The following is a 22,886-nucleotide window of genomic DNA, read 5'->3' on the forward strand; positions in this document are numbered from 1 at the left end:
GTTTTAGCACAAGCCTGTCTACATCTACAAAAGATACAAAAGTAAAACAAACCCACCAAAAACCTTGCTGGAATTTTGATAGGAATTACATTAAGTCTATATATCAATTTGGGGACAGTTGAAACTATGCTGAATCTTCCAATCCATGAACACAGTAGGTGTTTTCACTTTATTTAGACTGATTCTTTTTTATCAGTATCTTGTAACTTGCAGCATATAGATCCTTTGTACGTTTTATTATCTGTATACCTAAGTACTGTATTTTCTTTGAAATGATTGTAAGCAATTTTGTGTCTTTAATTTTGGTTTCTGCAGGTTTATTGTTACTGTCTAGAAATTGTATCCTGTGACCTATTTAACTCACTTTGTAGTGGGAATTTTTTGGTTTGCTTTTTGTTTTTGTAGATGCCTTCCTATTTTCTATTTAGACAATCATATCATCTGCTAATAGGGGTCATTTTATTTCTTCCTTTAGAAACTGTATGCTTCTTATTTTTTATTCTTTTATTATTGCAGCGGTCGGAACTTCTAGTATGATGTTGGCTGCAAGTGGCTAGAATGAACATTCCTGTCGTATTCCTGATGTTGGCAGAATACATTGTCTTTCACCATCAAATATGATGCTAGTTGTAGTTCTTTGTAGATGCTCCTTATGAAGTTGGTTTCTTCTTAAAATCTGGCTAATTAGAGGCTCCAGAATAATGTCACATTTTGCAAGAATTAGGAGACAGGAAGAAAAATCGGAGAGGTTTCTACCAAATAATTTCTGGAATGACTTCTTATTTATTTTGACTCCTAAACAGGGCTTGTTCTGATACAGTTCTTGTCAAGATTGGACCATATGCAGCCTTGACTTGGGTTTGGGTTGCATATATAATCTGCCAGGATATTTCAGTAATCTGAAACTTTTTGGATCTTTATACTACTTTTATCTCTATAGTCCCTAGGGTTAAAAAAAAAAAAAAAAAAAAAAAAAAGCCGGGAAAACACTTAAGGCCACTACAGTTATTTTTGTTTGCTCTTCCTAATGCATGTTCTCCATGAACTGGCCACATCAGGTATCCAAAAATAATGTTCTCTGTCCTTATATACTGTAGAGATAGTATCACTGCAAATGTCCAGAGCAATGGACAAACCTGTGACAGTGTTAGGGTTTAGGCAAAAGAGGTTTTCACCTATGGAGGAGAAGAGACATTGTTAGTTTCCGTAGAACATTTTTTTATCCTTTTTGGTGTATTCTAGGTAAAATCAGTGATGAATGTGTTTTATGATGTGAAGTTATATAACAGAAGAAAACAAGGAATTGGACAGAAAATCAGTAATTATGATGCATACTTGGTTGTCAAAATATAATGATTTGAGATTATTTTTCCATGTATGGGCTGCATTCTGATATGATATACTCCTCCACTTAGTCTTTGGGAAGCATTTGGATGGTCCAATTCTGCAGTTCCAGCTCAGTTACACTTCAAACGCCTTAGTGTTTTGATAATGCTGCATTTGGTTATAGATTTAAGATGATATAATGCTACGTTATATCACTTTTGTAGGGTAACTTCTGAATAAAATAAGTCCATAAACACTATTTTTTTCTCCTTTTATAGTCACACATATGTGAGTTTTGCTGAATTGCTTTATTCCATGCTTATAAGCTAACAATTTAATACTATTTTTCAGTAACAATAAAATGAAACACATAGACCTTCTAATTTCCCTTTGATGTATTGATTTATGGTGCTTAGAAAATTCATACATGTCTACAGTTGGTAGTCTTATCAATTTGAAGAAGATTATTTTGGTTTTTGCATTTTTCAAAGTTGAAATTTTTCAAGTTGTATTTTAAAAATACATACACTGCCTTACTTTTCATAGTCACCACATAGGCAATTTATATCAACCCTTAAAAGCTGTGAAATGAGTATATTCTTTCACAAATTGACAGTGCAATTTTTCTAATACAGAAAGTGACACCACAGCATATATTAACTATGGAATGCACAGTACTTTTTTTTTAAATCAGAGTTTAGAGAAACAGATGTTTCTTCTTTTTTTCCCCGTAGGCTTAAGCTTTGTTCAAAATGAAGCCTATAGAATTTTCTCCATGCTATAATTTAAGCTGGAGACTATGAATTGGAATTTGCTGTCCTGGATTATTATTGAAAGAAATGAAATGGTTTTTAAAAATAACCACTGGTGATCAAAATAGTATTTGCCTTAATTGCTTTATTAAATACTTGAAAAAAATTATTTGGCCAATGATTAAAACAGTTTGTATTTTTTTACAGCTACAAATAAAAAGGAATATGTGGGTTTAATTTACAGGATTAGTGGGTATGTATTTTTGTTTCTATTGCTGAATTTCTAGAAGCCTTAATAAAGAAATCAAAATCCTACTTCTCCTTCTCAAAGCAAATGTTAAATGTTTTCCTCCTGAGGTTCCTGAGAAGGGATTTTTTATTATCCTAAAAAAGAGGAATGTCTCCGTGTGAACATTTTAAATTTATGGTCCTTTCTGAAATTCTGTTTTGTTTTGTTTTCAAATCAGATCTGGAAAATTTTAAAACCAAAATGAGAAGTACAGTGTCAGTGCGTGAAGGACAGGGAGTCGTCCTGCTCTGTGGCCTCCCGCCACACTCTGGAGGTAACAAGTGCTCTGTTTTTGCCTTTTATGTTTATTAAACAAGTTTCGGGGCGAGACCCACAGCATATGTGCTGTTATTGCTTCCATAAATTGCCCTGAGAAACTTGATAATCCAAGCATTGGATTCTGTCAGTTGAGTTGCAATATAAGAAACTCTACAAAACGTAGTCTATCCAGAGGAGATTATAAACATAATTTACTCATTCCAACAAGGAAGGTTCTAAAGGCAAGCAAGATCAAGTTAATTTCAGTTACCTAATGGTGGTGAACAATGCTTCATCCTTACACTATTATCATTTATTATTTAGTTTTAGACCGTGACATACATGGGTGTCTTTGTGGTTTCTCTCTCCTTCTCTCTCTCTCTCTCTCTCTCCTGCCTTATGCGTACACGCTTACACATGCTTACTGATATATGCTGTTGCACCTCTTGATATATGTGTAATATATATTGAAAATGAAATATGTGTGTGTATTCACATCATTTTTACTGGGGTGTTGGAATTGCAGATTTTATGCTACATTGCTATAACTTGAAATATTGCTGGAAACTCAGAAGGTTAGCAGAATAGCTACCAAGAGTGAAAATGAACTTCTGCACATATGAAAATAATTTAATAAGTACTGCTCCCCAGTAAGAGCCTGACGTGCTGGTTGGATTTTCCTCTCATGCTCACTATTACAAACTTGGTCACTTGCAGGAACAAAGAAGGCATTATTAATGTATGAATCGTTGTTCACAGAGAAGCAAACACATTCTGTTATTGAGAGGATGAGAATTACTGGGAGATAAATAGGTTAGAGAGAATCTTTCTGACCAGAGGCGAAACTGAGACGTCTTCTTCCCATTATAATAAAGCTTAGTCAGATGTCAATATGCTGGACTGTATTTGCTCTGTGACATCCAAACCAAAGTCTTTGTTGCCCAGTGACCTGGCAGTTTTCGTCACAGAATCCTCAGCCCAGTAAAACAGACATTTCCCATCTTCAGTATTTGATCATTTGAAATGTCTGAGCCAGCTGCAGACTGCAGATTTGGGGCTTGATTAGCTGCCATGCTTGCCCTCGTGTTGGTGAGTATGGGTTTAAATTGGGCTCCCCGGTCTACTTCGGGAGTGTATATTTTGCTGAAATCATGAAGTTTCAGAGGACCTGTGACTTTGAAGGGAAGCATAGACTCTCTTGATTAGCAGTAAAAGTAACTGAGCTCAAACTGGCTTGAAGAAAATGGGGACTTTACCGGCTCATGTAACTGGGTTGAGCTTGTGCTTTCTACTAGAGCTGTATGGTTGACACAGCGATGTACCACCCAGAATGACTCGCTGCCTCACTGTGGGCGGTGGGGTCAACCAGTGGCCTCCAGCTCTCAGCTTCTTCCTGATCTCCTTGGCTGCAGGAGCCACTTGCCCAGGGTCTCACCCTTCCCGGGACTGCCTGCATCTGGTGACTGAACAAGGAGAGGATATAAGGGGTCAGCCCTCTCTGCGCAACACTGGACACTTCTAGTGGGGAGGACTCTAGTCCAGAGCTTCCTTCCAGCATGGCCAAGGCTTTTTGGATCACCACAGTTTGACTTCTTTCTTATCTCAAATCCTGCTTCTGCCTCCTTGCTTTCACAGGTTTTGAGCTTTGGTCAAAATCTTTATCCCAGACTCTAATATTTGCTCCCTGAGAACCAGTCTACTGGACCCAATGGTTTAACCAGTTTCATAAGCGGTTGGTCTTTCTTGCTGTTTCTTGGCTCTGCTTCCCTCCATGTTGATTCCATTGTCATGTAGACTCCCTGTGGTGGCACAGGTGGCTCCTGGCAACTCCAGGCCTTCCGGTCCTTAGTGCTAAAGATCCTAATGGACCAGACAGCCTGTTGCTCAGTGGCTCCTGATTTTCATTGGATGAGCCTTGCTCATGAGATTTTTCCCTCCAGCAGAGAACCAGAGCCAGCTCCATCTACTGGCAAGCACTGGGATGAGAAAGACGTAGTTTCTAAACGAAAAGAAGGGTTTTATTATGAGAAAAAAAAGGGAGTGATGTTTTAGGTAGACACTAATAATGGTTAGAAGTACACCTAGTAAGCAAGTATCAAAATAACTAAAGTTTATTTTTTAAAAGCAACATAAAAGACCGCTGGGCGGTCTTGTCTATGATGTGTGTTGGAACTGTTGACCCAAATTAAAAGTCTAAGTGATCTTCTTTAAACATTTTTATGACTAGATGTACTTGCTGATAACAAAGGAGGGGATCTTTTAGTTGACTGGGCATGCACACAGTGAGGGAGTCTTAATAAGCTGTTGGATAAAACATGTTCCAAAAGATGAATCTTTTCCATTGTCATGAAATTGGAGAACTGCTGGCCAGTCACAACTCTCCTAAGTAATGACATCCTGATTCCTCTCTGCCTTGGTGACTTCATATAGTGCTCTTTTCATTTTTAAAGCTCACAGTCTGGGATGACTGTGGAAGTCAGTAGAATTGTTGGCAAAGAAGGAAAGAAATCTTCCCAGATGTGGTACATTAGCTCTTAAGACCCCGCGGCGTGCATGGGGGAGCGAACGACTGAACAAAAGCATATCTTCCTACATGCTAGATTGTGCAGGAAAATGATAGGGACCAGAGCGTCAGATTTAGATGCTGAAAACAGGATTGTCATTGATCCAAGTCTCCCTAATGTTGAGTCTGCCAAGTCACAATTTACATCCTCTGCCCTGACTTCTTGGTTTGGGAGCTTCTAGAAGACAGAGCCTATGTCCAGGTTTGCTCTGCACCCAAGTGCCTGACACAAGGGCTGGTTTATGACAAGCAGTCAGTAAATAACGGTTGAACAAATGAACACGTTCATGAAATGAATAAAGGAATCCTCTTTAGATTGGGCCAGTTACAGATGCTTTCTGAGAATGCACTGCAAACTCTGTTTCTAGAGCTGGAAGCATTTAACAACTAATATGCGCTAGGTGCCAAGCAGACAGGTGCAGACACTGACAGATGACGGTGAACTCTGCCCACAGCAGCTGGTATCAGCTCCGCTTCATCCCCTTGTGGACTGAGGGACTTTTCATTCAGTGGAGAATGTGAGGCAGCACAGAGCAGCTGAAGCCGTGACTCCAGGATTTATCAGTACATGTGATATGGGGCACACATGGCCCCGCTGCGATCCATTGTGTCCTCTTTCCACAAAGTCCCGTGGTCCCTGCGGGACATGACCTTCCCTTCTCTGTCTTAACTGCTGTATTACTTTTACTCACTTCTACTTGGTCCCTTCTCAGTGGTCGGAAATTTTTAATTTTGTTGTTATTTTCTGATTACTGAAGACATCATCGTATTTTATTATCTATCGTATGCTCTAACAGAATCACAGCCTGACAGAGTAGACACAGGGGTGAAATAATAATAATAATAATAACAAGTAATAATAGTAGTCTCTATTTATTGAGTGCTGCTTAGTTGCTAAGCAGGGTGCTGGCTCTTGGTGGAAATAAATCATCTGCTAGGAGATTCTTTTGATTAAAAGTATGGAGAGGAACTGGATAAGTGACAAGGGAGATATGCAAAAAAAGAACCCAAATAGGAGTCCCAAAGTATGGAAACTGAATATATTATTCATACTCCCTTAAATAATTTGTCTATGCAGATAATTTATAAGAAAGTAGCAGCAACCTGGGGCTGCTTTGCTTAAGAGCAATCGCCATTTATATGATGCCATAGAAGGAAAAATTGTTTCCTGATGGGTGACAGAAATGTTTCCTAGGAGTCCCCATAACTCCTAAGCAATGCAGGTTACTGTCATTTGAGAGGGGTCTTATCTCCCGCTCATTCTGTGACACTTTCTGTCACTTCCTATTCATTGTCTTCTCTGCAGAATAATCCAGCATCTCTCTAAGGTGAAAGGAATTAGTATTCTCTTGAAAATTATCTGGAAAATCAGGAAGCGACATGTCAAAAATAAGGTACCAGCCATGGATTATCTGTGGGTTAATTATCAATCTAGTTACCAATAGTGTGAAAAGCTGGGAATTAGTGTAATTACCAGTCAGTTGCTGATATCACTACAAGATCGTTGTAAATTCAAATGCACAAAAAAAATTATCCTAATATAAATAAGGATACAAGACTAGTTCATGGGCCTTTCATGATAAATACTAATTAGACAGGAATTCATAGGTTAATCAAGTTATTGCCTACATACATGTTAATAAAGACTTGGTTTTTGTCCAAGGATGCCTGATGAGATTTATTCTGAGTTAAAAATAGACCTGAGTGTTTCCCAGTGTTTCATAAGCAAACAGCTTTGGTCTCTGATCCAGCTTCCCACGTTTGTGCTCTGTGCGTATTCTTCTTACAATGACAGCCCTGGACACTGCCTGCCATCCTTTGGGATGTGAAAAGGAAGCGTGTGAGATGCTAAACAGCAGGTAGTGCAGGATGAAGCGACTTCATGCTAAAAACTGCTTTGTAAATCCTGGTGTGACAGAGGTGACAATTGTTAGCAACATAACCAGATGGCGTGGGCTTTACACCCTCTGTGTCAACATCTTTTTTTTTTCTTTCCCTAGGACCAAAAACCAAAAGTCACCTCAGGTAGTTTAGATGGGGCAACTTGAAGAAAAATTTCCAAGTAGGAATGTTCTGGAAACACTTGTGCAGTTGCTAGACCTTGCTTCAAGGCGATGAGACGTTACCTAGTGTTCTGGGATGTGATTTGGACCCAAAACAGTAGTTTCCCCAAATACCTTAATGTGTAACCTTAGCACCACCTTGGCTTAGGCATTCATTTTTCCTTGAACTACAATCCTCTACTATTCATGTTTGTAGTTTAGTCAAATTTAAAACAACAGCTTTTTACAAAACTTTGAAGTAGGGAATACATAATATGTTCATGGGCAGAATGTGCTTTCTGGCTCCCATGGCATTTGCATCACTGGTCACTATATAAAACGTTTCTTTGAGAACCCAAGGGTTTCTACGATGCAACTTATGAAATCTAGATAAAGCAGATGGTTGGTGGGTTATTGAGGAATAAGCATCTCTCTGCACCATAGAATATTGCTCCTAATTTATTGCTGCTAAGCCTGGGAGTCAGATATGTTAACATGTCACAAGAAAGAGAGAATCCATCTGTAGACTGAATGAATAATATATCACAATTGTAAAAGTGTTTTTTGAATATATGCCAATGCTGATGTGACTGTTGACATTTATGGGTGTCCAGAATATTAATAAATTTGTAGTAGTATTCAGACAAGTATGTTCTGAATCGGTTGACACATAAACCTCAGGTGCTACTATGTGGATAACAGTAAAATTGATCTCTGAAGGGAATATCTGTTGTCTCAAATAGTCTTAATTGCTGACCATCCATTTTGTAGTTGGAAATGGAGATGAAAAATCCTGAGTTTCTCCAAAGTGCTTGAATGTGGAAACTATGAATTAAAAATATTCATTGAGTCTGCCCTCCTCCCTCCCTTCCTTCCTGCATCTGTCCACCTATCCATCCATCTATTTTATTCATATTTTGATTTACTCATGCATCCATCAAATATCTGTTGACGTGTGGAAGATGTTTACATCTTATAATGCTATTTTACTGTAATATATATGGCCCTTTACTTGAATAATCTTAGTATTAAATACAGAAAAAACTGAAAGCATTGCTGATAAACTTGATAGGAATGTATTCAAGTCAGTATTTTTGAACCCTACCCAAACCACTTTCCAAGTTAAATGTACTGTTCTCAGGGTGCAAGGAAATAGAAAGATAAATAGGAATCCCCCTGTCCCCAGGAGCATATATGTGAGTGGCTTGAAATGTCTGATTTATATATATAGATAAAAGTATACTATAATCCTAATATGTTTACTAGGTAGAAAGATGTAAAATTAAAATATGTAAGTAAATTTTTAAAGAGGGCTTATTATATTTTCTCCATGTACCCCAGGGTACATTTGTACATTTGATTGGCTTATTTTTACCCCATTTTAGAAAACCTGTTTCTAGACAGCGCTTGGGTCTCCTTCCTCCAGCCGTAAGGGTTGGATTATGTGGTGGAGGTTTTAGACTCGCTTGTGTTCTGTTTAACGACACAAGCAGTGACTGCCTCTCCTCCTGGGTATTCCCTCCGTTGCCTCCACGGGCTTGGAACCACGCCTAGCATGTTCCAGCTGGCCGCTGCTGATTGGCCCAGAGGAGGTTATATGTACTAGTGTTTTAATTAAGCTTACGCGAGCTACTGTTAACAGAGAAACCTGAAAATATATTAGCTTAAACTGAACTGTATTTCTTGCTCAGATAAAATCCACATCAAGTGCTTTTGATCATAGATCTCTGGCCTCATCCATTTATGCCTCTCCGTTTCAGCATCTAAAATCTGTGGTCGCTGCCTCTGTCTTGGTCCAGCTGGCAGGGAGAAAAGGGGGAGAGATGACCCATGGATGGTTCTTGTGGACATGTGCCTGGAGGGGATGGCACATGTCACCTATGTGCACTTTCTGCTGACTGGTTCCCAGTCACATGGTCACACTGAGAGCAAAGGAGGTCCATTGTGTGCCATGGGGGAAGTGGGGACGGGTTGGGAGTATAGCTGGCTTCTCTCTGCCACCTTTAGGTAGGCCTGCGCTTTTGAAAATAAGCACAAGCAGGTTAGGACCAGAGATGTATAAGATACAGTGTGTCTTAAGAGGCTGTATTTCATGATTTCTAGTGGCTGTATAAGAAGCTTATTTGGAGGACTTGTTAAAAATGTGTATTCCACGATCCCACTCTCAGAGGTTCTGATTCCTTAGTGGGGAGTCTTTTCTGGGAATCTGCATTCTTTAGGAATGACCCAGGGGATTTTTGACTCAGCGGGGCCTTGAGCCACACTTTGAGACCCACTGTCGTCACGTCGTACAAATTTAAATGCCTTAAAGAAATGTTTTAAAGGAGTAGAGAAATGTCATTTATGATGGAGCAAGTGTAAGCATTGAAGTATTTCAGGAGTTGCATTTTATTAAGTAGGACATTTTGGACTTTAAAAGGGTAGTGGAATTCTTGGCTTATATAGGACATTGATGTTCATTTATTTATAAGCTAGGCAATTCCTATCCCAGCTGAATTTTTCCTTCATTAACATTAGCTGCCTTAGAGAGCACGGTTGCCCGTGTGCCTAGGCGTGTAGCTGAATATTCCATGGCATTCATCCACTTTCCCCCGTGTGGGGTAGTTGGTAGGTGCCGGGCAGTCGCCGGTGCTTGTTGATAATCACAGAAGCTGGGCATTGGTTAATTGTGCGTAGCTTTTGATCCTCCAGGCACTGCTTGGCATCTTACCCCTGAGTAGTTTGGATTTGTTTATTGTTGTTGTTGTGTCTGTGTGTTTCTGTGAGAGTGTTCATCTCAAGGGGGTATGCCCATCTGGAGTAAAAATCAGACTGATATTGTAGGGGAGGATTTTCAAAATCAATCACTTACCTTCTTCCCTTTTGGACCTGGCTCTTATTTAAAAGCTATTTTTCCCTATTAACTTTAGGAAGTTTGACTTTGAAAGGATACCAGTATTTAAAACTAAGAAATTTTAAAATGAATCATGTGCAACGTTTTCAGTAAGATTACAAGAGTCAGTTTCTAAATGCATCCAAAGAAACATCACAGTGACCACCTTTCTGTATTCTCAGAGGTCTGCAGGGGCCAGCCAAGTGTTTCAGATTAATGAGCAGGGCCAGGTTTTGAGACTTGGGCAATTTTTTGGTTTTTTCCCAGTAACATATTGAAATCACTTAACAGCATCATTTACTTCATATGCAATTTTTACAACATAGAAAATACAGTTCTTTTCTGAGTTTTTTAAGCGTTTTGTCACACGTATCTTCCATATGCTGGTTAAGTTATTACTATGGCTTTTTTCCTAATGTCCTCTTAAGTTAAATTCATTAGACACAGACACGCTTGGCATATTAAACACAGAGCTGTTTTTTGCACTATTTATACAAAATTTGCTGCACATCAGTCAGCTTTTACTAGGTTCTGTTGCAGTAACAAATGACTCCAAAGTCTCAGTAACAAATGACTCCAAAGTCTCAAGGGCTTATAATAATGAAGATTTATTTCCAGTTTTGTAGGCTCTGTGCTATGGGTTGGCTGCAGCTATATTCCATGTGACCTGTTTATTTTGGGAAAACAGTAGCCCTTGTCTGGGATATGCCATTCTTATGGCAGGAAGAAAAGAAACTTGTCAGACTCATTCAGTCTGTTCACAGGTGGTATATATACATCATTTCTGCTCCCATTCTATTTTTTAGATTTATTTATTTATTTATTTATTATTTATTTTTGGCTGTGTTGGACCTTCACTGCTGTGCGCAGGCTTTCTCTAGTTGCAGCGAACGGGGGCTACTCTTCGCTGTGGTGTGCGGGCTTCTCATTGCGGTGGCTTCTCTTGTTGTAGAACATGGGCTGTAGGGCGCGCAGCCTTCAGTAGTTGTGGCTCGCGGGCTCTAGAGCACAGGTCCAGTAGTTGTGGTGCACGGGCTTAGTTGCTCCGCGGCATGTGGGATCTTTCCAGGCCAGGGATCGAACCCGTGTCCCCTGCATTGGCAGGAGGATTCTTAACCACTGCGCCACCAGGGAAGCCCCTCCTATTCTATTTTGTGAAACACGTATTATGGCCAGTACTGATCAAATGGGCCAGAAACCATTCTGTCACAGAGAGGAGCAACAAAAAATTTTAATAATAATGTAATCGACTGTAAGTTCTCTCTTATTTTTTTCTTTAGCTATTGGGCCTTTGTAGTCTTTCTTTCAGTTTCCCCAGATGTGATGAGATCCAGATCCAATAACTAGTTTAAGTTATCCTAACTCTTCCAACAAGAAGATGTAAGAACAACAATGTATCATGATGAAAAATGGCACCCAAAATGTTCAAACCACCCAAAGCGTTCAGATGCTGCTCAGTCCCAGCTGATTATTGCCATGGAGAAAACAAGAACAGCTAGAAACTATATGTTGGCAAAATTTTCCAAAACGTTAACAATATGGGTCAAACAGTACTTGGTTTGAGGGTGCCTTTAGCCTGTGGGCCACAGTTAGAAGTCTCTTCCTCAAGGACATTCAGTTAATGCTAATCTTTAAAAATGCCTCATTCACTCAGTAGTCTAAGGGTATACGTGTCTAAGAGTTAAGAGTATTGTTTATAGCCTTTAAAAATTCACTTTTGTTAGATTCCAGAGTACAGAAAACAGTTCCAAACAAGGCTAATTAAAACAGCTAATTATGGGCTCCTGGAGGCCTGCACTATTTGGAAGTAGCATCTCAATCCTTCTGGAAACAGTTCTCCAGATTCATTTTACATTCTCCCCATCTAGCCTAGTTTACATCATTACTTTTCTTAGCAAATGTTTTATGCCCCCAAAGTGGGGATAAACCAATCAACTAAACACAGCAAAGCCATGGGGGTCTAATGTGTGAGGTTTTATTATATGTAAGTACAAACTCTGTAATTTTTGAGACTACATTTGATTTTATCTAGAAAGAGATGAACTTGGAAGGTCAGTGATGTCAGCTAAAGCCCAGTTCCCATGAAGAAGCATTGTATTCCCAAGAGTAAACACAATAATTAAGCAGAATTGTAACTAATTCTTCCATTGTAGCTATGAGTAAATCATTTGTTGTTCCTAAGGTAAATTTTTATGTAAATCTAGAAATTTAAGAGTTTTGGGGGAATTCCCTGGCGGACCAGTGGTTAGGACTTGGCGCTTTCACTGCCGAGGGCCCAAGTTCGATCCCTGGTTGGGGAACTAAGATCCCACAAGCCGTGTGATGCAACCAAAAAAAAAAAATTTATTTTTTCTCATTTTTCTAAAATAATCTTAATGTTTTCAGTGACATTAATATATTTGGAAATATTGTACATTTTGTAACCCACTCCTATCACTTCTTTTAATTTCCCCTTTGATTTTTATACAGCATGACACGTACATACTCTCTGCACTGAGTAGTATTGATGACCCTCCACAGATAAGGAGCCTTCCTGTGCACTGTGTCCCTGACAAGATCATCTGACTCATGGGTTGATGTATTAAATACAATAGGTAAAGGTAAATTCTGTGTTCCTACCATAGACTCCTTATTTTCTCTTGTGGTTTTATACTTCTACTCACAGACCATTTGTGTGACACTGAGCAACATTTTTTCACTATGTATTCTTATGCAACAGCAATAGGCATCATGCAAAAGAGTGAGGCAGTTTTTAAAAAAAAAAACACTTTTGCAAAAACGCTGGGGAAAGCAAAAGAAAGCATCTTTCTTTTATTTGTCAGAGCTTTTAATAGTACAGTACTAATTTTACATATCCTAGAGGAGGAGTCTAGCGGACAGCTTCTCCCAGACTTACTTGACGAGCGAACCCTTTGTTTATATAGCATCTTGCGGGACCACATATTCTGAGAAGTCCACTTCAGGAAATGCTTACGTAGCTTGAAGATCATGCATACCAGTAATTTTCAAAATATTCTCTGCTAAATGCTCTAAGGGTTTGTGAAAGGGTACAGCTTAGTGTACAGGCCTCAGATTTCCCCAACTCCCTCTTCAAATAGAGCAATTCTTTTTTTTACCAGTTTTAAATGTTGTAGTTCCACATAAATATTCTTTAAAGATAGAATTCTGTACTGGTAAATTATAAAGAGAAAGGGAGGAAGGGAGGAAGGGAAGGGAAGGGAAGGGAAGGGAAGGGGTAGAGGACAAGTGTATCTTATTTTATCAGTGAGCAGGTGGAGTCAGTTCCCGGGATTTGTTCTGATTCATCTTCACTGTAATTCTTGATATATTAGGGGGTGGATTCTTCATTATATCATTATGAAAACTGGGGGAGAAAATTAAGGGATGCTTTTGACTAAGTATACTTCTGGCATTTTATAAATTCAATTAATTATGAGTGGATCACATTACATCTGTTATAGTAATAACAGGCTGGTGTTTTCTGGTGAGGAAACGAGTCCATCAATCATCTGTAATCATTGATCTTCAGATAAGGGGACCTGTGCTGGCTGGCTTACAGAAACCATAGTGTGTTTTCAACACTACTGCCAAAACATACTGTATTCCGCAAATTTCTTAAGAAGGCCTATTCTATTTTCCACTTGTGATGTGAAATGACATCTGAAGTGGTGACATACGTAGACTTAAAGCAATCTTTTTCAATCATTATAACCTTTAAGCACCACTAACCTCCCTCAGGATTCTTTGACCTTTTCTCTCTGTATTAGGCTTTTTGACAGCTCAGAGAGAGAAGTGGTGTACCTGACATCTGGTATAAACATGAAGTGTTAATTCTTGGCTCATACTTAATATTGCCAACTGCTTTCAGATGCTCATGTGATATATTTTGTTTTTCCCGTGGCTATAACACAGAATCTGTATGAGTTTTCTTAATCCAGTGCTGCTAAGGAGTGAAAGTTATTTATAAGTTCTGAGTCTTGGATTCCTCACCGTAGATTAGCGGGGAGGCAGAGATTCAAGAGTCCTTAGCCAGGCAATGAGAGAATTTTGTCCGCTCCAGTACCAGAGTAGAGAATAAGAAAGGTTAAAGGACTATTTGAACAAGATACAGATGTAAAACGACGGTGAAATTAAGGCTTTGTTAATCTTTCTATTTGTGAAGTAGAACAGAGACAAAATTCCATATCTTCAACAGGCATTGGAAGGTATTAAAGTGACCATGACTTCTTTCTGATTCTTAGTGAAGTATATTGGGGGTATGTATTCCAAGGTACAAAGCATTATTAAGAATCCTCAACTAAATTGGAAGAAATGCTGTTCGCTAAAACCAAGTCATGATCAGAGCAGAATAATACAATGAAGGAAACCTCCAGGAAGTAAAAGGAATAGGTGAAATACAAAACTCACTGGATTTCCAGATATCTCCAAGTTGGGAGAACTTGAAAACAATGCAAGAATTGGCTTCCTAGTCAAAGGAAACAAACCTTCGGAACAGCCTGGGAATTTCAGTTGGAAGTATTGTATAGAGAAAATTTAGAACCGAAAGTGAGAGAGGGTTCTGCTGAAAGAATAGCACCTATGTATATCTCGTGTTACATTTGTGAACCTCCAGGTCTTATGCACCTGATTAGAGACAGATTCCTTGAATCCATTTTTTTTTTTTTTTTGGCTGCATTGGGTCTCTGTTGCAGCGCGCGGGCTTCACATTGTGGTGGCTTCTCTTGTTGCGGAGCACGGGCTCTAGGCGCGCGGGCTTCAGTAGTTGTGGCTCGCTGGCTTCAGTAGTTGTGGCTCATGGGCTCTAGAGCACAGGCTCAGTAGCTGTGGCACACGGGCTTAGTTGCTCCGTGGCATGTGGGATCTTCCCGGACCAGGGATCAAACCCGTGTCCCCTGCACTGGCAGGCGGATTCTTAACCACTGTGCCACCAGGGAAGCCCCCTTGAATCCATTTTAATAAGAACTGAGACAACTAGCAGTTGGGATATTAGGGCTATGATAAGACATCCTTGTAGGGGACATAACTTACAACCCTTATATATATGCAAAGTTCTTGAACAGTTTGTGTCATGAAAAACTGATTCATCTAAGCCGTGTGTAGTGTGTTGGCAAAAGGACTTGAGAACCTTTACACCTGAAATTGAAAAAAATATAATCAAGTCGATAAATGTATAGACAATCATACGCTATCTTAGTGCTAATAGAATACTAGTGATACTTAGGGAAACAACCTTCAAATGGTCTCCGGAACAATGGGAGGCTTCACTAGAAGACAAAAGGACAGATGAATTCTATGAAAATTCTTTTGGAACCAGAGGATGCAAGAGACTTCTTTGCAGGGAAATTGCCCTGAAGAAGGGAAAGGAATTCTTTAACAAAGCCGCATACAAAATTCCACATGGAAAATGAAGGACGTTTTCTAGAGAATTCCAAGTCAGTTTACAAAGGTTCAGCATGATCTCTGTCAGGATTGGGGGGTCAGGTGTGAATGCATATATTTGAGAATGTCTCCAGCAGTCTGGCCCAGTTTGGAAATGCATCAAGAGACATTCAAATTGCAAGTTAGTTTTGGGCTTCAGTCATGTCCCCTCTAAGAACAGGGACAACTTCCAAGTGCAGTTGAAAGAATGAAAGCATGCACTGCCTCCTGATCATGCCCTATTCTTGTCTGTCTGATTTCTGTGATACCCTTTAAAAACCAGCCAGTTACTGTACTAGGGAGATAATCCAGGGATAAGACTTACTCAGTGCAAACCTTTTATTAAAGGCCTACCACGCTTTGTTCTGAGGAATTTTGTTTTCCTTTTTTTAAACTCCTGTTAGATCAGATTTTCAAAAGCACATCAGAAATATTCCTAGTCTTAAATCCAGGGATTTATATAACACAAAGTTGCAAGACCAGTGGGAAATTAATTTCCTTTGAAGCGCATGAGTTTGAAGCCTGCAGCCTGCCACCATGGCGCAGAATTTATTCAAGCACTGTTGATGACCTCTTAAGGTCCTTCCTACCCCAAGCTACAAACTGACTGCAGGAAGCCAGTGATTGCCTGGGCCATTCTGGCTAAGCTGGCAAACATCAGGTCAGAGAAAGGTCAACTAGAGACTCATCGCATTGCTCACAAACACCAACCCCCACTGGAGATGGTATCCTGTATATACATGGTGTCTATGATATGCACCCTACCCAAATAGGAGAGAAAATATGGTTCCTTTAAATGTTGACAAGGTATTATACTTTATCAAGCTGAGATATCTTTGAATGGATGCAATGTGGTGTTATATTTTACCATCAAGTATTTGTTTACCAGTATTCCAAACTTGCTATGGGTCTTCTGCGAAGAACATTTGGCATGCCTATATTTTACTCACACCTTCGTAGTTTCTCAGTTAGGATTCTCCTACTACTCACAGAGGTTATGTGTTATTCTTCAGTTCATTGTTTCTCTGAAGTTCCACATTGCTCTGTCTTGGGCATTACATAGAAAAGTACAACAAATTTCAGTTGATGACTAAAACTGAAAGACTTCCGTCTTCAGTTGTAAGGGAGAATGCAGGACCCCTTCCACTCTACCACACTGTTCTGTAAACCTCAGGTCTGAGAACAGGATGCTGAACACAAGAACTTTCATTTTTCTTATATCCCTTGGTATGGTTTTCAAGATACAATGTAACAAACGAAGTGGAGTTGTCATTTTAGCCCGGAAAAGAATTAATAAGTACATGTTCCCTGCTGAAATTCTCCTATATATCTTTTCTTTATTGCTTTCCTCCTCTGGCAGAAACAAATAATTACTAGCAAGGAGAAATAATGTATCTGTTGTATTTTAGCTATTTCCTTTGTGTGTGCATGTGCACATGTAACTTCTTTTCCTTTTGGAAAAATTATAGATTCGCTAAGTAAGAGAATTGTCTGGATGAAGGAGAATGGCACACATGGAGAAGGAGGTTTTTATTGGCACATACTCTCCACTGAATATAGTTAAAGTAAGGAACATATAAAAAGTAAGATTCCAAAATGAACCCAAGCTTTTCCCTTGAAGATACTTAAAAAAAAAAAGTTTGTGCTGTTTGTTATTTTTTTCAGGTGATAAAATAAATGATACTTATTATAGAGCATTTAGAAAACTTAGCAGGTTTAAATCACAAAGGTAAAATCACCCATATCACCACAGTGCCAAAATAGCCATCATTTTGGTCTGTTTACTGTCTTATTTTTTTCTTAACCATTTTTTTTTTCCCTAACTGAGAGCAACTGTAGTGACATATTTGTATTTTTTTCTGTTAATGTTATAGCTTAAGCATTTCCCTGTTAGTGTGAACACCTTCAAAATAATCTTTTTTTATTAAAAACAATTTTAATATAAAAATAATGCCTTTAAATCATTCCTTATATTTTAAGATGATTATCATTTTGTTTGTCATATATGGCACATTTTTTTCTGTTTTTTTCCATAATTTGTCACCTTTTGTTATTTTAGTTAGTGGATTTCATTTTTGTTTCCTTATTTTGCCTTATTAAAGTATTAAAATTTTATATAGTAAAATCTCTTTGATTTACATATGTTTTTCTGCCTTGGGTGTCATTTTTGATAAAGTCTCCACATTATAAATATGTTCAAATATATACATATATTCAGGACCTTTATGATATTTTTAATTTTAATATTAATCCATCTAGAATTTGTTTGATGTAATGTGTGAGGTAAGGATTTGGCATCATATTTGTAACATGGGTAGCTAGCTGTCCCAACACACTTCAATGGATAATCCACTCTTTCCCCTACTTCTTTGAAATGCCACCACAATCATATAAAAATACATATAGATTGATACATACCTACATATATATATATATATATATATATATATATATATGCACACACACACACAGAGATACACACATACACATACACACACACATGTATGGATCAATTTTTGGATTCTTTATTCTCTGTTATTGTTCTGTTCCTACAGCATCACTATGATATTTTAAATGCTATACCTATTTTAATTCCATAATGTTTTAATAATTTGTAGGACAAGTCCTCCTATTGTACAGCTTATATTGCCAAAACAGAAAAGAAATATTGTCTTTCAAATACATTCATTCTTCTAAATGCACATCAGAGTCATTACATTTAAAAACTTTTTTAATTTACGTATTTTTTAAAACATTGTGACCAGGTATGAGAAGACTACCTAGTTTTTTATATTTATTTGCAAATTTTCTGGCCACTATATTAGTGTCAGTGAATTCTTGGATGACCCTCATGTGTTCCCAGAAGATACAGTGACAGGAGCCATTTTTGAAATACACCATTGCTCTTGTGTAACTAAGGGTACTGCTTTCTGTTGTTCTGATAGATAATCATTATCATGTTGAAGGAAGTAGCCCTTCATTTCTCATTATTCTTTTGTTTGGTCATTTAGATTATTTGGACTTTTGCTGTTATAATGCTATGATTAATATCTTTGAGTGTAAAATTCAGTTCATATTTGGGGTTTTTGTGAAAGATTTTTCTACATTTGAAGTCTCTTTCAAGAGCACAAGTAGTGAGGCCTGATAATACAGTTTTTGTCGTTGGAATATGAAACATTTTTGTCTAATCCATCTTTCTTTCACTTCTTTTCCACTACTTTAAAAATGTCCCTACAGATAAGCAAACTACATTGTTCTGTAATTATGTCAGTATTTTGCAGTAGTGTGCTGAGCATTAAACACACTGTAGAAAAAGGTAGTTTAATTTATTTATTTTACAGATGAGGAAACTGAGACCTCTATAGATTAATTGATTTGAGCAAAATCACATGGTGTATGTCAGGGCCATACTCAAACTCAGGTTACCTGATAACTCTAATCCTTCTTTTAACTCCAGCATGCTTTCTCCTGGGTTCTTTTAAGACCATGATGAGTTCTACAAGGAAAATTCTTTTTTAAGCTTTTCTTAAAAGGAAACAGACTTCAGTTTCAGTTGGGAGGAAAAAGTGAAGTTGTAGTCAAAGAGAGACAGGCATGGAAGTGATTTATCATATTCAAGGCCCCCCAGTTAGAGAAACCCGAATAATGGACATTGAGAAGACTTAGCCATCCTCCTTTTCTTTTTTTTTTGGCCAATGTGTACAACATCCCTAGCTTATTGGAAAGGCTTAGTAAATTATTATTGAATTGACAAATGTTTGTGAGTTCACTTTTACCACGTTCAATTAAGAAAGAAAATTCCTGATCCCTTGCTGTCTTTTCTAAAATAGAATGGACTCCTTATAGAGATGAATTTAGCCTAAAAGTTTAGGTAATTGTTTATTTTGTATATATTTATTTTGTGCCTGTTGTGCTGGGGGAAGGGGTCCCATCAAAAAGATAAATCAGAAATAGTTTGTGATGTGTAAGAGGGAGGCTTAGACGTTGCTCTAAATAAGGAAAGAGAGAATGGTGAACCGGTTAAGAGCCAAATGAATGAAAAAGTATTAGGAGCTTAGAACAGGGAAGACTTCAAGGAGGAAGCAGCTTGTGAAAGACTGTTTTACCTGCTAAAGAGGAGGAGTTTCCTGGTCAAAGTAGCCTCGCGGAATCAGAGCATGGAGTATCAATAAATCTAGACAGAGGAGAGAAAAGAGAACCAGAGGAGAATTAATTGAACTCCCTGCATTAATGACTTTAATGGCAAACGAGAAGAAGGAGGTCGGAATATTTCTGAAAGCCCAGGAACTTCTGTTTGGTTTCATGATCACCTTGAACAGGCTTCTATTTCCTGTAGCATTTTTCTGAGTGCATATTCTTGCAAAGAAGAAACTGAAATTATGAAGTATTGAACACCCACCGCTTTGCGGTATGGAGGGGTGGGAGGGATGTGGCAGAGGACAGTCAAACACCAGGTTAGGCAGATTGGATTAGACCATTACGCTCTTTCTGACTGTATTGCCTTCCTTTCTACTGAAGAACTAGAATTTCTGAACCGATCAGTTGACATCACAAAGTTTGTGGGTGGAGTCACATTTCTGGTTTCAGGCCTGATTCAGCCACCTAGCACCTTGTGACCTTGCATGAGGGATCATGCGACCTCCTGACTCCTCAGGCTGGGAGACTGCATGTGAGGTGAGCCGTGTTCTTCTCTTCCCTTCACCTTCTCTCAGCAATTCCGCTCAACAAAATTTTGCACATTTTTGCAATTCCCCAATTCTGGTGGAAACTGCCGGTGTCTGCACCTGCGGAGTCTCCTCTCTGATGTCCCATTTCCACTGTAACCTCTCCCTGCTGTCCTTGTCCACACAACAGCCAGTTATGGCTTTAAAATGTAAATTCAGTCACCTAGCTCCCTCGCTTAAAGCACTTCAGCAACTGCTTATCACAGGTAAAAAGTCAAGTTCAGATTCCTTGTCCTGCTCACACAGCCCGGAACATCTGGTATCAGCCCAGGTCAGGACGCTCTCTCATTCCACTCTCCAACCTCTCCTTCTGCCCAGACCTGCTATCCCATGACTCCTCAGAAACCCCAGCATTTAGGGCAGTTGCACTGTTGTTCGTTCTGCCTCGAATATTCATCCCCCAAATCCTTCCTTGGCTGACCTGCTTTCTGTTGAGGGCTCAGTTGATACGGCCTGTTTCCTGACCATCAAAGCAACTCCTTCTCTCTGGCACTGTCATATCACCCAGATTTATTTTCTTCGTAGCATGTATCATTTTCTCCCATTTTATTGCTCTTTTATTTTGTATATTTTTAAAAATGTTGCCCCTTTGCCAATGCAGTTAGAATCTACCTTCAAGTGAGTTAGGACTTGGCTAAATGTTTTAGCCCTGTATCCTCAGAGCCAAGAATAATGCTTAGTGTATAGCATACACTCAATAAACAGGTGCCCGGTACCTGCTGGAGCATGTAAAATGGTCTTTACTGCTTACTTATTCAAGGTAATGTGCTCTAGGAAGTTTCTGTCACAAAGATTAATCAGGTATTGTTTGTGAGAGAGAAGAAGGGAAAAAAGGCATGACGCTAAATAAGACAAGGTAGAAAGTGGTGAGTTCCAAAGATTTAAAATTTTATGATCTTAGATGAGGCTTCATTTGGTGGGGCTGTCATTTAAAAAAAGCCATCATTAATGACCCACCCAGCTAGATTATTAGAAACCTCATTTATTTTTGACATAACTTCATATCCATGCCTTAAGCAGTGCTTCTGTATTTTTTTTTTTTTTTTTCCCTGAAAAGAGGAGAGAAAAATCACAGACCTTAGGGGTTCTGGGACATAGCCGTGGGAAAACAACCATAAACCCAAGAATCCTTTGAAGTCTCAGATCTTACTTTGACGATTCTTGCAGTTTTTGCCTCCTACCCTATAATACATCCACGTGGTAAAATGGATGCCCGCGGAAGATGTGCGGTGTGCGCCCCAGGGCCTCACATATCCCCAGAAGCCAAGCTTCTGCTCCTGGGGACCGTACCCTTCAGTCTAAGAAACATAAAAGACCTTGTATCTTTTGCAAAGTTTATTCTTAGGAGAAGATGGGCTTCATTCATAAGAGTTTTCCCAACCAAAGCCTGTTGCTTAAAAGTAGATATAAAATGCTGGCGTAAAAGCTGAACTCTTGAAGAAAGATGAGGGTGGTTAGAAGAATGGGCTATTCTGGAAAAATGACTCACTGAGTAGCAGAGATGTAGGTTGTGTGGAGGTGACAAGACGAGGGAGATGAGAGGCTTGGGGAGCATTCATCACAGTGTCTTCAACTCCATCCCTATGGCTCCCTGGAGCATCTCTTGGCATCAGTTTATGATGTTAATTAATGCTTATGCTATAAGAGTTAAATTAAGTTCCTCAGACTCAGTATACTAAGAGAAAGAAGTGTGTCATACATTTTAGAATGGTTCTTACAAATACTATTTTTTAGTGTTTAATTAGGCCCCTAAATCAGCTTGTTTCAAATAACTGGGGTCGGCGGGGGTGGGGGGGCGGGGTGGAGAGGAGAATGAATGAGAATATGAATAAAGCATTCAAATTCAACTAGGTGGATTAAAGATCTGTGGCCTACAGGTGAGTTGGTAAAAAAATGTTTCTGTCAATACTGGTTTCCTATATTCTCTTTTTGATCTTGAGCACAAGATTTATGAAAACTAATTTAGTTACAGTAAGGACAGTTAGAATCTCTTTTAGTATAAACAGTTAAAAAGTTGTGGTTAAAGAAGAACTCATCTTGTGTAGTGATTGAGCTTCAAGAGTTAATTAAATTGGATCTTTGTAAGCAGTGGAACCAAAATGCATGAGCCTTTTTTTGATATTTTCATTAATAACTGAGTTGGTCTCTTAGTAGACAGGCACATATAACCTGTCGGTTAAGGTGCATTTTTCTATTACAAGGTCACAGGTTTATCCCTCTTGAGTTTTTCTTCTTTCCTCATCTTACATGAGCATTAATATATCTTTAATAAAAGTAGTCAAAATTCTGAATGTCTTCTTATTTGGAAATTCAAGATAGAAGGAATCCTTCTTTGTTCTGATCTCATAACTGGTACTAAACACTGGTCCACAAATTTATGGAAACAAATATAGTAAAGTTCCCCTTGGTATGCAAATCAGTTTGTAATATGTCATAGTTATTGCTGGATTCCTGTAACCTATAAATGGTTCCCAAGAAATTAAATTTTCATATATACCTATGTAACCCAAAGTAATCACTAGCACTCATTTACAAAGCTGAGTACCCAGAGCTTTTATCTTATCCTTTGTAAGGTCACCTAGTAATTACCATGCATGGTAATCTTAATCTTTAAATAGTCCTCTAATTCTTTAAGAGTAAAC

At 38.6% G+C, this 22,886-nt stretch overlaps 1 protein-coding gene across 1 annotated transcript in view; it reads left to right on the top strand.

The window, feature by feature from the left end:
* The window catches only part of CNTN3 (contactin 3), a 310,295-nt gene that overhangs the window by 165,154 nt on the left and 122,255 nt on the right, over positions 1-22,886 (top strand). The window contains exon 5 of the mRNA XM_068557391.1: positions 2,546-2,641. Within this exon, the coding sequence (XP_068413492.1) occupies positions 2,546-2,641 (96 nt within the window). The remainder of the gene's footprint in view (positions 1-2,545; positions 2,642-22,886) is intronic.

The sequence above is a fragment of the Eschrichtius robustus genome, chromosome 12 (genome assembly GCF_028021215.1).
Source record: "Eschrichtius robustus isolate mEscRob2 chromosome 12, mEscRob2.pri, whole genome shotgun sequence".
Classification (NCBI taxonomy): domain Eukaryota; kingdom Metazoa; phylum Chordata; class Mammalia; order Artiodactyla; family Eschrichtiidae; genus Eschrichtius; species Eschrichtius robustus.